Source organism: Saccostrea cucullata, unplaced genomic scaffold (assembly GCF_032062105.1).
Source record: "Saccostrea cucullata isolate Sc308-1 unplaced genomic scaffold, CSIRO_AGI_Scuc_v1 ctg14130, whole genome shotgun sequence".
Classification (NCBI taxonomy): domain Eukaryota; kingdom Metazoa; phylum Mollusca; class Bivalvia; order Ostreida; family Ostreidae; genus Saccostrea; species Saccostrea cuccullata.
Genome location: NW_026919987.1, coordinates 1,997 through 16,319, shown reverse-complemented (window position 1 = coordinate 16,319; position 14,323 = coordinate 1,997). Strand labels below are relative to the sequence as shown.

Here is a 14,323-nt window from a genome sequence, read left to right as displayed (position 1 = left end):
ATACCCTCCCGCTTTTCAAGCGGAGTATATAATAATATATGATACTGTTGATTTTTTCTATCATGCAGTACAATGATTTCCACCATCGAAAAAAAACTTTACCTAACCCTTTAGGCTCGATAAATCTTTACTCCTTTAGATTCTAATCATCGCATTGACCTTAAAATATAGCTGTAATCGTATGTTATAAGATCAACATATCAATTTATTCCAAATAAGCTCAGGTGAGCATTTTGGCCTATATGCTTCTTTATCAATTTTTTTTTTGGGGGGGGGGCCTAAAAATTTCAGCTTTAATCCACAGGGAGTCATTTTTCTAAGGGGGTCATTTTATTTCACGTGGGTTCTGCAAATTTGTAGGGTGGTGCCACTTTTCTACGGGCAAAAGGGTCATTTTTTCTACGTCGAATAATAACCGGGGGTGATTTTTCGCCGTTGAATTTTGACCGTGGGTCATTTTTCGCTGTCGAAAAATGACCCCGGTCATTATTCGATGGGGGTCATTATTCGTCTTTACACCGGCCCTTTGGATGGGACAGTGTAAACCGAGGTCCCGATCCCTCACTGCTCAATGGCCCTGAGTGCAGAGCATAGGAAAAATTGCAGCTCTTCATATGTGTAAAAAATTCTCGAGAGGGGACGTTAAAACAACCAATGCACTTCATTATATGTTCGATCTGAGCAGACTGAGGTGTAAGGTTTAAAATTCAGTTTAAATCTTACGAGAAAAAAATATAAATCTATATAAATCAAAAGTATGTAATAAGAATGAATTTAATTTATAGAAATACTCCTCTTTTTTACTGGAAGTTACACAGGCTCTTCCTAAATGGAGTGAACATCATTTTTATCATCTCAGGTAATTTAATACATTTATGAGGGTTGTCCGTTAAAATAGTTCAAAAAATTCTCCTGCTCCTAATATATATTTTGTACCTTTTTTTCATTTGACACAGAACAATTTTCAAACGCTTAAATTGAAATCATGCTATTTCCTTTCGGTTTGCCTTCTTTGTAAAAGGTGGCAATCAGCCAACTTTTGTGACTTTTTTTTCGACACGTTTAGTCGTGGAGGATAAAATCTGCATGTTGAAATCTCAACAAAAATCGATGAGATTTCTTGTAAGTAAAGGTAAGAAACTTAATTCAAACATTTTTGGTGGAAAATATATGGATTACATGAAAGGCAAAAGAGAAAAATAAATTAATTAATAAAAGAATGTAAATATAAATATAAAACGATGCCTGAAATAAATAAAATACGCAAGGTATTCAATGTAAATTTCAAAAGTCCAAGTCTAATGACACCAAAAACAAAGACAAAATCGAGAAATTAAAAATTACACAATCGACCTTTCAATGGCAAAATCGCATTCAGTTGTACAAAATTGTCGAGAAACAAATTCATCTTTTAAAGATGTATCTTCCAAAAAAAAATTGGAAAGTAAGGGTTTTTTTTTTTAATTTTCCAGCGACATAGTCCTAAAATTACGTAGACTGAGCTAATATTTTTTAAAGAAATTAATGTATTTTGATAGAATCTTCCGGGTGGATATTTTTGTGTGTGTGTTTTTGGCAGAACAAATACGAAGTTTTATCATGTTAACTTGAAAATAATTATTAGAGTAATAAGATTTGAAGTGGCATCGTCCTCTAACATCCGGAGCATATTTTCAACAAAATGTCAACGGTTAAAGTTTTTGGAGAGATTTATCAATTAAAAGAATAAAATTCTTTAATTACTGGGTATTCAAAACGATTTTAGATATAAATGTGAAATATCCCTGATGTAAGAAAAAAGATTTTGTGTGTTATTTATCCAAGCTATCGATTTTCCTAAGAATTAATGTGACTGCTCCGTGTCGCCCGACACTTGTATTGCCCGATCATGATCTTTCAAGACCAGAAAAAGAGCAAGAGCCATCTTATGCATAAAATGGTACTTATTTCGATTAATTAACTATCATCCTCTTTCCCATTTCATATATCAAAATAAAGTAGATTAAAATTTCGTTTTGAGAATCTACATATTAGAAAACAGGCTTTGATAAACTGCAATGTTCTTGAAATTTGCAGAAAACATGCGTATTTGACTACCTTCAGCAAAGAATTAAAATATAAGCACATCCCACGATCCAAAAATTAAAACATGTTTTTGATCTTCAAAAACAAAGCTTTCGTTATGTATTAGCATTTTTTGGATCAGAGGTTTGTGCTCTATATGAAATATTGAAAAAAAAGCTTCAACTTTAGGTCATTTTCAAAGGAATTTACAGGATATGAGGAAAATGACGCATTTTACGACATAATGTATTGACTAGATGTGAAATTACGTCACAATAAATAGATACGTTGTCACCAACACTCCAGTTGATAAATACTGTACTGTATTTTCAGAAATTCTCAGGGCCAAATAATACCCCAAGTGGCTCTTGCTCTTTAGTCACCCGACCATCGGCTTAAATGTGACCTATGCTAAGGGTCCATTGGTCCACTGTTCCTTCTGTAATTTCCGAAAGAGATAAAGAATATAACTCAATGGAGGATATACTCCCTGTTAAGTATCAGTCACATTATCCAGTGATGGGGTATACGATGAGAACCCGATGCGTTATTTGATGAAAATGGCGTGATTGCCGGCCGAACACCGCTATATATAGCTGCAGATCTAAAGCTCTCCGAAAAAATATATATTAATAGACCTGGGAGCTACAGTGCCACCCATTGAAAAAACTGTATATTTATTGCTCACAAAAAAGTGTGCTAAGTTCTTGATTAATTCTACCAAATTCTTACCCCAATTGCATAAAATGGAAGATTTCAAAAAATTCCTCCCTCCTTTTTCAAGTTCTCTCGTTGTTGACATCTGAACGAAGCATATTGGACCGAATTATCTTTGAAACCAAAATGGCAGTATAAATAAGCGAAATGTTCGATGATTGCAATATCAGGACCAGGAGGACCATTAACAACAATTATGAGGAATGTTTTGTTGTGGAAAGAGTCAAAGAATATGTTAGGAACACACGATTAGTAATATTTTGAGATCACAGTTTTAAAAAGATGGAGAAATACATCGAGAACCAAGCGCACATTTTTGTGCGCAATATATATAAATTTTTTTTCAATTGGTGAGTCTGTAGCTCTCTGGTCTATCAATATATATTTTTTCGGAGAGCTACAGATCTGCAGCTAGTAATCGGACGTGAACGTGGCAATTTTGTGAATCGGTGGGGTCATTGGTAGAAAATAATTCGTATTTAAAAAACAGCGATGTCTCCACCGACGCTCCTCATCGACAACCCATCATTAATACATCTTTCAAGAATGGTCGATGTATGGGTGAGCATCGTCAAGTGCCTGTTGAATCTATGATCATCGGAGAGTTGAGTGAGTGGGCAACACATATCAGCCGATCATTGGTCAATGTTCGACCAAACATTGGTCCATAGTCGACCAACGTACAAACGATGTTCACCAATGTATGAGCGATGTAATATACATCGGCCGATTACCCTGGAAGAAGGATATGGAGATAACGAACAGTATTCAATTTCAAAGTCCATAAAAGAATACAAAATAGGAGCAAACACGGACCTCCGAAACATCAGAGGTGGGATCTGATGCTATGAAGGAGTAAGCATCACTTGCTGACCGGGCTTTTCCGCCGTGTGCTCCTTCTCATGATTGGGAAATAACTGAAAAATCCGTCGTCAATTCAGTGTATAAATAATGGACTAACAATTAGTATGAAAAACGTCAGGCAGCATTTGACTCAATGATAAATTATATTTGCTGACAATATCATTGTATCGACCATAGAACTTACGAAATGACGACTTTAATTAAGACGGCTGATATTCTTGTTTCATCAACTTGTTTTTCAATAATTTATCTCGATTTAGAAATTGTTCATATGTAGAGCAAATTCTTGCGTATCGAATCAACTGTGATATATACACTCCGTATGCAGGTGATGAAGGTATATTGCTGCATAAGTAAGGGAAGTTGACGAAAGAAAAGTTAAAGTAATTACGTTTATTATGTAGCTTGTTTGTTAGATTACCATTATCGTCTTTTTCAAGTAAAATATCCAAGTATGAAACAGATGCGTCAGACTCTGAGGTTTCTTTAATCTCAAGCTAACCAAGATATATCGTATCGACGTGGGAATGGAAATTACCATTGTTAATAAACAATACATCATCGTTGTATCTAAATGTCGAGTTCAAGGCAACAGCAAGTGTTTTCTTCTTTTCACGCCGAAGATTTAACACAAATTCTGCTTCAAATGAATATAAAAATAGGTCCACTAATAACGGAGCGCAATTTGTACCCATGGGATTTCCAATAGATTGTTGGAATACCTGGTCTCCAAAAACCACATAGATATTGTCAATCAGAAGTTCTAACATCTCTTTGATGTCAACTTCAGAGTACTTGTATGTGTAACCAGAATGTGTTTTGCAAATGACAAATGACCAGGTAATTAAATTTACGAGTTCTATTTTCATTAAAAAACAGCTGTCGATGATATCAAAAAGCCTGAACTTTAATTTACCGTGGGGAATGGTTGTATATAAAATTGAAAAGTCGTATGTTTTAAGGCTGTTGATTTTGGTAATAATTAGCAATGCATCGCTGGGCCTATGTACGTCCGGCCGACAACCACACCATTTTTATCAAAAAACGCATCGTTGCTCATCGTTTACCCCATTGCTTGATAATGCGACTGATACTAAAGGAGTAATAGAACGATGTTGTGGCATCGCTCGCACCACGGATTACCACCGATTACCATCGGTCCACGGCCATCCGCCGGGAAATGCGACCTAGGCATTATTTGGAGTACGATACGTTATGCCTAGTTACATTCATTCCTAAGAATACCGATAAATCAGCAAATTTCTTCATAGATTTTTATAAAATAGGTTACGTGAGTAATGTTTGCAAGACAAAGTGGCAGAATTTTATCAAATGGTGACTCAACATTAAAAATGTGCGCAAAATTTTGTATAGAATTTCCTGAAGAAGACGAATGGTGCATTTTTAGGCAGCAAAGAACACCTAAGATTTCTTTATATCTTACGGATTTATTGTTTATGTTATTTCTGTTCAAAAATTTATACCAATCCATGCATCAAAAGTTTGTTTGTGTTATGTATCCTTATTAGGTTAAATATTCACCATTTGGCCAATCGTCGCCCGATTATCGAGCTCTGAACTACAATTTGATTTTAACCGTCGGCCGAAATTTTGGACACCATTATTGTCGAATGACGGAAGACCGACTTAATAAACTGACTGACGATAGTCGGACGATGATCGGGGGTTGGTCGACGGTTAACTTTAATTGAAGAAATCGGCAACCGATGCAGAAAAAAATATAACTTGGACCGATGGACACAAAATTGGTCGGCCGACAAAAAGAGGTCAAAATCGGGCAAAACAACAGCTGATGAACTGCCGATTGTCACCAGAAGAATACCATTTTTGCTTAAAAATCCGGCGGCCTTTGGTCGTTTTTGGAAATATGACTGGGGTTTACTATCATTACATGTATAAGAAAGAGTAAGAAATTATTTCAGACACACAAGTGCCTTTGGTTCATCGATCCTTTGAAAGCACGCAAGTAAGGCGGAGTACCCAGAGAACTTTTGGAATGGAATACGACAAAAGTAATCTACAAAGGTAGATAAAAAATTACCGCTTTCTGGATTCAGAATTAGCACCTTTCCGGCATAAAAGCAACATTCACCTATTTCATTAACTTAACATTTTTTTAAATATAGTTCAGTTGACAGAAATGACTTACAGGATGAAAAAGGACCCAATGAAAGAGAACACGATCAGCCACAATACCATGAGGTATAGACCATTTACATAATGGGATATTACAAATGGTTTAAGGCTTCCTAGGCATTATATATAAATTATGTTTCTTATATGTTATATATTTCTGTTTACAGAACTCTGCTTCGAAAGGGAAATTGCTTATCATTGATGAAAATGTTCTAGCACAAAATAATCATCAACTAGAAAATGTTCCAAAATTATCTGAAGAAAAGATTCCTCGACATGTCCACGAGAAGACGATACCTAATGAAAGTCAAGCTTCAGAAATAGACAAAAAAGATCACGACGCTCCAGATGAGCAGGTAACACTTGGTGTTTATCGTCAGATATGTTAGATATGTTCAATCTATCCATGTCCTGTTTGATTCTTTTATACATTATTTTCAATACCTCATGCAAAATGGTTTTGCCCCCATAATGATCTAAAGCAAACAATCATACTGTATGTATTGTAAGTTATAATTGTCCATGATATAGTTGCAAAACAACACAAAAATTTCAGAAGACATTTGAAATTTTTCTTTATCAAAAATCAGATTCTCATCATTCGTAATTGTAAACTTTACTTTTTCTTTCTATCACTATCTGTACGTAATATAATAATATGATAATATATTATTATAATTATAATAATTATAATAATATTAAATTAATATAATAAAAGCCCACGTTTACAGTAAAACTATAACCTTTAAACATCTTGAAAAGGGATACATTTCATCTGTGTTGCGCTATGTTAACTCATCTATGCTATTGTTTGCCTATTTACCTTTTAGATTTAAAAGGGAAAAAAGTATGTCTTATTTTCATTAATAGAATATCGAATATTCCGAGGAACGTCCATTACACATTGCCTTGGAAAACAAAAAAGAGACGTTACTTTGTGAACCGTGTTCTTTAGAAAACGAAACAAATCCTGCTACCCATTTTTGCTGTGATTGTGAAGATCCTGAACCCCTTTGTAGGCCTTGTGCACATCAGCATCTTAGACAGAAATCTAGTAGAGGCCATACTTTATGTGATGATATTGAAAAATTTCAACAGAACAAATGCCAGGCTCAAATGTAAGTATGTGTACATTGTATCTGAAATTCCTTGAAAGTCTATAACATTCACACCGTTGTCAGTGTTGAATATACAGTAGAAACTACATACAATTTTAGTATATTAGGAAAACCAAAATATGTTTTTTTTATAAGTTCAATTAAAGAGAGTAACTTTTTATAGGTATAAAAATCTACCAATTTAAGAAAAGTAATATATTGTATAATTTATAAAAAGGTATTGGTTTTAAGTTTTTAGGAGAAATTATTCTAAGAACCATCCACTTTTCTAAACTTGTGACATGATATTAAATCTTTTTCAAAGAAAAAGTTTGTTTGTATCATCTGTTCTTAAGATGAATAGGTTTCTGTTTCAAATTTGCATTCTTGAACTTTATTTTATTACCTTCTTTAGGGTGCACAACGTCGAAGTGAAAGAAAATGAACGTAATTGTGGTCCCTGTTCTTTCGAAAATTTGCAAAATGTTGCTACACACTTCTGTGAAACATGCCAAGATCATGAACCATTGTGCGAGATGTGCGCAAAGCAACATCTGCGTCAGCGATCTAACCGTGGTCATACCCTGGGCAAATATAGCTGCATAAAAGACTTTAATGACCAACAGACCTCGTGTCACCAAAATCCCATGTGAGTGGAAATGATTATGCTTACTTGTTAGTTGTACATACAGAATATGTATCTGCAAATTCATTTCAGAAACACACACCATGGCATTAATCTGATTTTCTTAGTATTAAAAAGTAATTACAGTAATTGTTATACGTTTACAGTATTTGTTTTACCTACATATACAAACTAAATAAAATTTTATTTATTTGTCAGTCTTACAGAACGTTGATTGTAAACAGTGTCATGCAGAAATTTATTGGACTTCTTATTTTTAGTATCAATCACTAGTTTGTACAAATATTCTTATATTAAAAAAGAAGAAAGAAAGGATTCAAATAATATTTAATCAAAGGTTAAAACCGCATTTCCATAATTTCAAACACAAAATTAAGAAGAAATATTTTGTTTCTTTTCATAGATACAATGGTAAAAATAAAGGCATATGGTTATTAATAATATTTTCTTTAAACTATATTGTTTTGTACAGTTTTTAATTTCTACTCATTATCTGATTTCAGAGATGACAAAAGTTCATTATTACTTTCTGGAAATAAGGTATAGTAAATTTTTGTATCCCTCTGTACTAGAGGAATAACTTATGATTTTTAATTATTTTTGTGTGCAAATCTATTTTTCAGATCCCTGGAAAACCCTATGCATCCAGTGTTAATTCTAATTCTGTGGCTTTGTTTTGGGAAAAATCCTTGAATACGAGCAATCATTACCAAATCCGTTATAAAAGCAAGGGGGGAGTGGAAAAATGGAAATTTCAGGAAACTGAAAAAAATGAAAATCGAATAATCATAACAGGATTGAAAGCAAAAACGGCATATATATTTCAAGTGCGCGGAGTGTTCGAAGATGAGGAAGGACCATATGGGCCAAGCAATGATTCCATTGTGACGACAGAATCCATGGCAACGACTCTTATTAAACATTCAACACTCATCAGCACAGATATCCCCAACAAATATCAACTTCCCGTGCGGGAGAATTTAAGAGCTCGGAACACAGCTGCACGAACTAGGCAATTGATACTAGGTATGTATACATACAACGGAAAAAAATATTCTATATTCCAAGTTATAAAAACGTAAAATATTAAACGTTATAATTTTGATTTTAGGTCATTATGGAAAGAATTTGAAATTATAATTCCAGGAAAACCGAGAATGGGTTATGATGACGAAAGAACGATTATGTTAGTCGGCGCAACCGGCTCTGGAAAAAGTACGCTGGTAGATGGTATTGCCAATTATGTTCTTGGTGTCAACTTTGAGGACCCCTTCAGATTTTCATTGGTAACGTTAGAGAAAGACGAAATGAAAATCAACAATCAGGTACTTGGGTTAAAAGACTTTTTGAAATGGTTTTTTTTTCACGAAAATACACAAGCGAAAAAAAAACTAGCTTATAGGTTGGCTTGATATTAACTGCAGAGAAAATACAAGATCAGAGAACAGAGGACAATTTTGCTTAACACATTAACCATGCAGAAAATATTTTTGTCTCTTTTTGTCTTGTTAAAAACAGTTTCAAGACTTGTGGAATAAATTGAATGATGAATTCTTATATCAAATGTTTTTAATTGGAAATTAGCTTTTTTAAAAGTTATTCATTGTTTTTTCTTTCTTAAGAGTTATTCATTGTTTTAAGTTTTATTTTGTCTAGGCTATATCTCAGACGGAATGGATTACCGTCTATAAAATCATGCCTTCAGAAGACAGTCGGCTTAACTACACTCTCAATATTATCGACACACCAGGGTTTGGGGACACTAGAGGACTTGAAAGGGATCATGGTATCATCGACCAAATACGTCATTTATTTTCAGCGCAAGGTGAACAAGGTGTGCTTTACATCGATGCTGTGTGTTTTATAGTCAAAGCGCCAGATGCACGTCTCACAGCAGTACAGAAGTACATCTTCAGTTCCATTATGTCACTTTTTGGAAAAGATATAAAGTCAAACATTTGCACATTAGTGACATTTGCTGATGGCGCAGAACCGCGGGTACTGGCGTCATTAAAAGAATCCAAGCTCCCATTTGGTTCTATCTTTCAATTCAATAATTCAGCTCTCTTTGCCGAAAACAAGAACATGCTTGATTCGTCTTTATCGCAATCATTCTGGGACATGGGACGTTGTAATTTTGAAAACTTTTTGACGCATATTAACCAATTCGAAACTAAGAGTCTGCATCAAACAAAAGACGTCCTAGAAGAAAGAGAACGCTTAAAATCTGTCGTCTCTAACATCCGTCCACAAATTTCTGCTGGATTGTCAAAATTATCAGAGTTAAAAGAACAGCTGGATATACTTACAAAGTATAAAAATACCATAAAGGCTAACCAGAACTTTACGTATCAGGTCACGGAAACAAAGCAGAAGAAGATTGACCTGCCATGGGATGAGAATGTTACAAATTGCATAAACTGCAACGTCACGTGCCACAAAAGGTGTCGTGTCGAGGACAATGAGAAAAAACGGAAATGCAAGGTGATGGATGATGATGGATACTGCAATGTCTGCCCAGATGTCTGTCACTGGTCGGACCATAAGAATGCGTCATACAGATTGAAATGTGTGACAGAAACTGTGACGAAAACATATGCTGATATGAAGGAAAAGTATGAAAAAGCCATGGGACAAACACTTTCGCACGAAAAGTACGTTCAAGAGCTATCAGACGACTTAGATGAAAAGAATATTGACATTTTCAATTTAATTATAGAAATGAACCGCTGCAAAAACCGTCTGAAAGAAATAGCACTTGGACCCGATCCTTATTCTACAGTTGAGCACATTGACCTGCTCATACTATCAGAAGAATTTGATAAGCAACCAGGATTTGAAAACAGAATAAGGAGCCTTCAGGATCTTAAAAAATTGGCCCTTATAGATGACGACGTACAAAAATTTGATGATAAACTTAACATAACTGATAAAAACATTCAAGATGCGACGGGAAAGTCTTTGAGGAGAAGACGAATGCAGTCTGAGAGGAAGGGGCATGCTCTCAGTCGCGGTCTCCAACGCACAGATGATAAGCTTTTTCAAGCATGAAAATTTGTTGAATAACAGAAGCAGCATATACAATCTGTACTCGTCATTGTTTGAATGTATTGAAAACTTCATGTTTAGAAATATGTAATGATAACTAGGACCAAGTTGACATGATTCTATTTTCTGACACAGAAACAAAATCGTGAAAATTTGTTGTTATAGAGAATACACCTGAATGGAAAAATATTGTATATAAGGATAGGTAAAAATGTACTTCGCTAGCGCTGCTTTTAGACATTTTGTAAAATTAATTCAAATATGCTTGATTTTAAAAATTTATACCCTTTGTAGTCATTATAAAATTATAAATAGATATTTTGCTTTTATAAGCCGGTGTTTTGTTTTTTTTAAACTGCTCTTTGAAATAACTCGGTCTCTATGTCTTGAGATCGAAGGTCATATTGTTTTTATCTTATCTGCCATACTGTATTTCTGGTATGAAGCTCAAGGCTTTATACATGTATAGATCACTTTATGAAAAATATAGCTACTTGGTTCATGTGCACCAGCTGTAATAACCAGGTTGGGGGGAAACGTAAATTCCGCTATGATAGTGGTATTTCACTATTATAGTGAAATTACGCTATATTTCCCGCCGTGGATACCCTCAGTTTCACCCGATACCATGCAAGATGTTTGAACCGCATGTCATGGTGGGTATTAAAATGAACAAAAACTGTCATGCTTGCATGTTTTGAATTTTAATAAATTTTCTACCGTTGCGTTTAATTATGGCATGTCAAACGTTGCTATATTCGATAATCTTGTGATGTATATTCAAAATCTTGTGATGTATGTTCGAAATCTTGTGATGTATATTCAAAATCTTGTGATGTATGTTCGAAATCTTGTGATGTATATTCAAAATCTTGTGATGTATGTTCGAAATCTTGTGATGTATATTCAAAATCTTGTGATGTATATTCAAAATCTTGTGATGTATGTTCGAAATCTTGTGATGTATATTCAAAATCTTGTGATGTATGTTCAAAATCTTGTGATGTATATTCAATATCTTGTGATGTATATTCTAAAACTTGTGATGTATATTCTATAATCTTGTGATGTATGTTCGAAATCTTGTGATGTATATTCTATAATCTTGTGATGTATATTCAATATCTTGTGATGTATGTTCAAAATCTTGTGATGTATATTCAATATCTTGTGATGTATATTCGAAATCTTGTGATGTATATTCTATAATCTTGTGATGTATGTTCGAAATCTTGTGATGTATATTCAAAATCTTGTGATGTATGTTCAAAATCTTGTGATGTATATTCAATATCTTGTGATGTATATTCTAAAACTTGTGATGTATATTCTATAATCTTGTGATGTATGTTCGAAATCTTGTGATGTATATTCTATAATCTTGTGATGTATATTCAATATCTTGTGATGTATGTTCAAAATCTTGTGATGTATATTCAATATCTTGTGATGTATATTCGAAATCTTGTGATGTATATTCTATAATCTTGTGATGTATGTTCGAAATCTTGTGATGTATATTCGAAATCTTGTGATGTATGTTCGATAATCTTGTGATGTATATTCGAAATCTTGTGATGTATGTTCGATAATCTTGTGATGTATATTCGAAATCTTGTGATGTGTGTTCTACAATTCAGTGATGCGTGCAATAAAATTGCATGACGCAACAGAAAAGTAAGGACAATTTTCATTGGTTAGAAATAACGAAAGTAGCTGAAGCGTCGGGAAAACCATGCAGGTGAGAAAAAACACATCAGTTTGTTTATTGCAGCACTAATTACGAGATGCACGAGTGTTGTTCCTGGTGACATGATGGAGATATTTCGGCCTGCTAGGGAAAAAACTCAGTAAACGTAGATATATTGACAAAATTTGTAGGTACTTGTAACGATATGTCACGATGCTGCATTGTCAGATACAGTATTTATACATGCATGCTAAAAAGTTAAATCTCGTAGTAATCAATATAGCAGAAGAATAATGAAGAGTACATACTACAAAAACTGTGCAATTTGTAGCAAGATTAATTTTTGTTTAACAGCTGTTTTTATTACATTTTATTTCGTATTATTACTACCAAATACTGCTACCGTTTGTTAATGTTTATAATGCACATGGTTATCTTGTACTTGCAAGTAAATGTAACATTTTAAAAAAAAAATAATGAAAAAATAAGTCATTTAGGCTATTTGATAATAACATGCTAAATGAACATGTTTTGCTTTTTAATTCTCCTTCACTCAGTCTTTGTATAATGTATATTTTTAGACGAGCTGATCGCCAACCAGGAGATCAGAATGATAGCATCTGCTCCTGCCACTTTAAGGATGGTAAGAAGGAGGGGGACCCTGCATATTTTGCATGGAATGAAGGAAAGGCCATGGATTTCTCTGATCCTGAATGTACAAAAAGGTGAAATTATTTTTCAAAATATGACCGACATCTTGTTTTTGGATGGTGGGTGGGTGGAGTTTAATTGAGAATATTTTACTAAAAATCTTTAAAAGGGTACATGTATAAACAGAGTAGCTTACAACTGAATAAGAAAAATTCAAGTTTAATTATTTTATAAAGGAGGAAAAAAACTCAAAAGTGAGGAGTCCCTGTCATCTTCACAGATGGACCAGTTGCAGATTCCACAAGCACCAAAATGTCAATATCAAGAAAAAGTAAAGCTCATTTAAAACACCAATGATGACAAATGACCAACACTGAAACATTTTCAATAATTTTTAATAATATATAAAGTTCTTTTAACTGTACATGATTTACAATATATTTTCAGTTGATATCAGAGCACAACTACTCAGCATCCTGCACATTTAACTGTACTCAAGAAATGCAGCACCTCTCAACAGAAATACAACTGGAAAAGGAATTGCTTGCCCTAAAAACAGTCTAGTAAAAGGAAGCCAATATCAATCCACGATATTGAATACAACGAAGAGAAGGTACATTTAAAGGAATTCCAATTGTGATTTCCTATTTCCTAACAATTTCAGTTACTGTAATAAAAACTTGTTGCCATTGAGGGATGAACATCTTAGATTGACTGTTATGTTAACATATTTTGTTATTATTTGGGAGTGTTAGGTCTCTGATCAGCAGGGGCATTTTCTCTATATAAGAAGAAAATGGAGACTCCCTACCCACCCGATGTATTTTGTCGGACAGTTTTCTGTACATTGCAGGTAAATTTTTTATTTATTAACTTTCCAGCCTCTTATTGTATAGTACATTTTGGGGTTTGAAGTCAGTTTTTGCTTTTCTTTAATTTTTAAAAAAAAATTATTTAAATTCTCCTTTTCTTAGAATAAAATTCAAGAAATAGCTTCTGATTGTAATGTATAAGACTACAGACATTGAACTTTGATTTGTTATCAAAAGGATTGATTTAAACTTGTCTAAATTAATTGTAAACAAAAATAAAAGGGGACACCTGCTATTTCTTTAAGTGTTTTTCACTGGGGGGTGGGGAAACTTTTTTGTACATACTTAAGCAATAGGAGGGATTAGATAAGAATCAATTAGTATATCAGAGTCTTAAATAATATACTTTGCATAAGCATAAAAAAATTCTGTATCAGTCTTTTTGAAACCTTTGAATTTTGCTTAATTAACTATGATTTATCCAATTTTGGAGCTTTTTACCTAATTCTGGGTAGAATCCACCCTTATGAAATTATTGACTCAATTTTGACCGGCCCAGATGTCATTCACTCCTTTG

The 14,323-nt window shown here is 33.7% G+C and overlaps 1 protein-coding gene and 1 long non-coding RNA gene across 4 annotated transcripts; both read left to right on the top strand.

Annotated features, from left to right (window-relative positions):
• Nucleotides 1-5,582: 5,582 nt before the first annotated feature.
• On the top strand, nucleotides 5,583-10,836 carry LOC134241282 (uncharacterized). The gene is made up of 9 exons (XM_062723353.1): nucleotides 5,583-5,691; nucleotides 5,793-5,868; nucleotides 5,970-6,158; nucleotides 6,673-6,920; nucleotides 7,315-7,548; nucleotides 8,049-8,085; nucleotides 8,169-8,571; nucleotides 8,692-8,870; nucleotides 9,202-10,836. The coding sequence occupies exons 1-9, from the start codon at nucleotides 5,663-5,665 to the stop codon at nucleotides 10,594-10,596; spliced, it is 2,790 nt and encodes a 929-aa protein (XP_062579337.1). The 5' UTR covers nucleotides 5,583-5,662; the 3' UTR covers nucleotides 10,597-10,836.
• Nucleotides 10,837-11,997: 1,161 nt separating this feature from the next.
• LOC134241272 (uncharacterized) lies at nucleotides 11,998-13,826 on the top strand. 3 transcript variants are annotated; one of them, XR_009986628.1, is made up of 5 exons: nucleotides 11,998-12,334; nucleotides 12,865-13,008; nucleotides 13,171-13,265; nucleotides 13,382-13,547; nucleotides 13,690-13,826. It is a non-coding gene; the product is annotated as an uncharacterized LOC134241272 (long non-coding RNA). The 3 variants fall into 3 exon arrangements; XR_009986627.1 differs by having other exon boundaries at nucleotides 12,000-12,449; XR_009986626.1 differs by having other exon boundaries at nucleotides 12,000-12,474.
• Nucleotides 13,827-14,323: the final 497 nt, after the last annotated feature.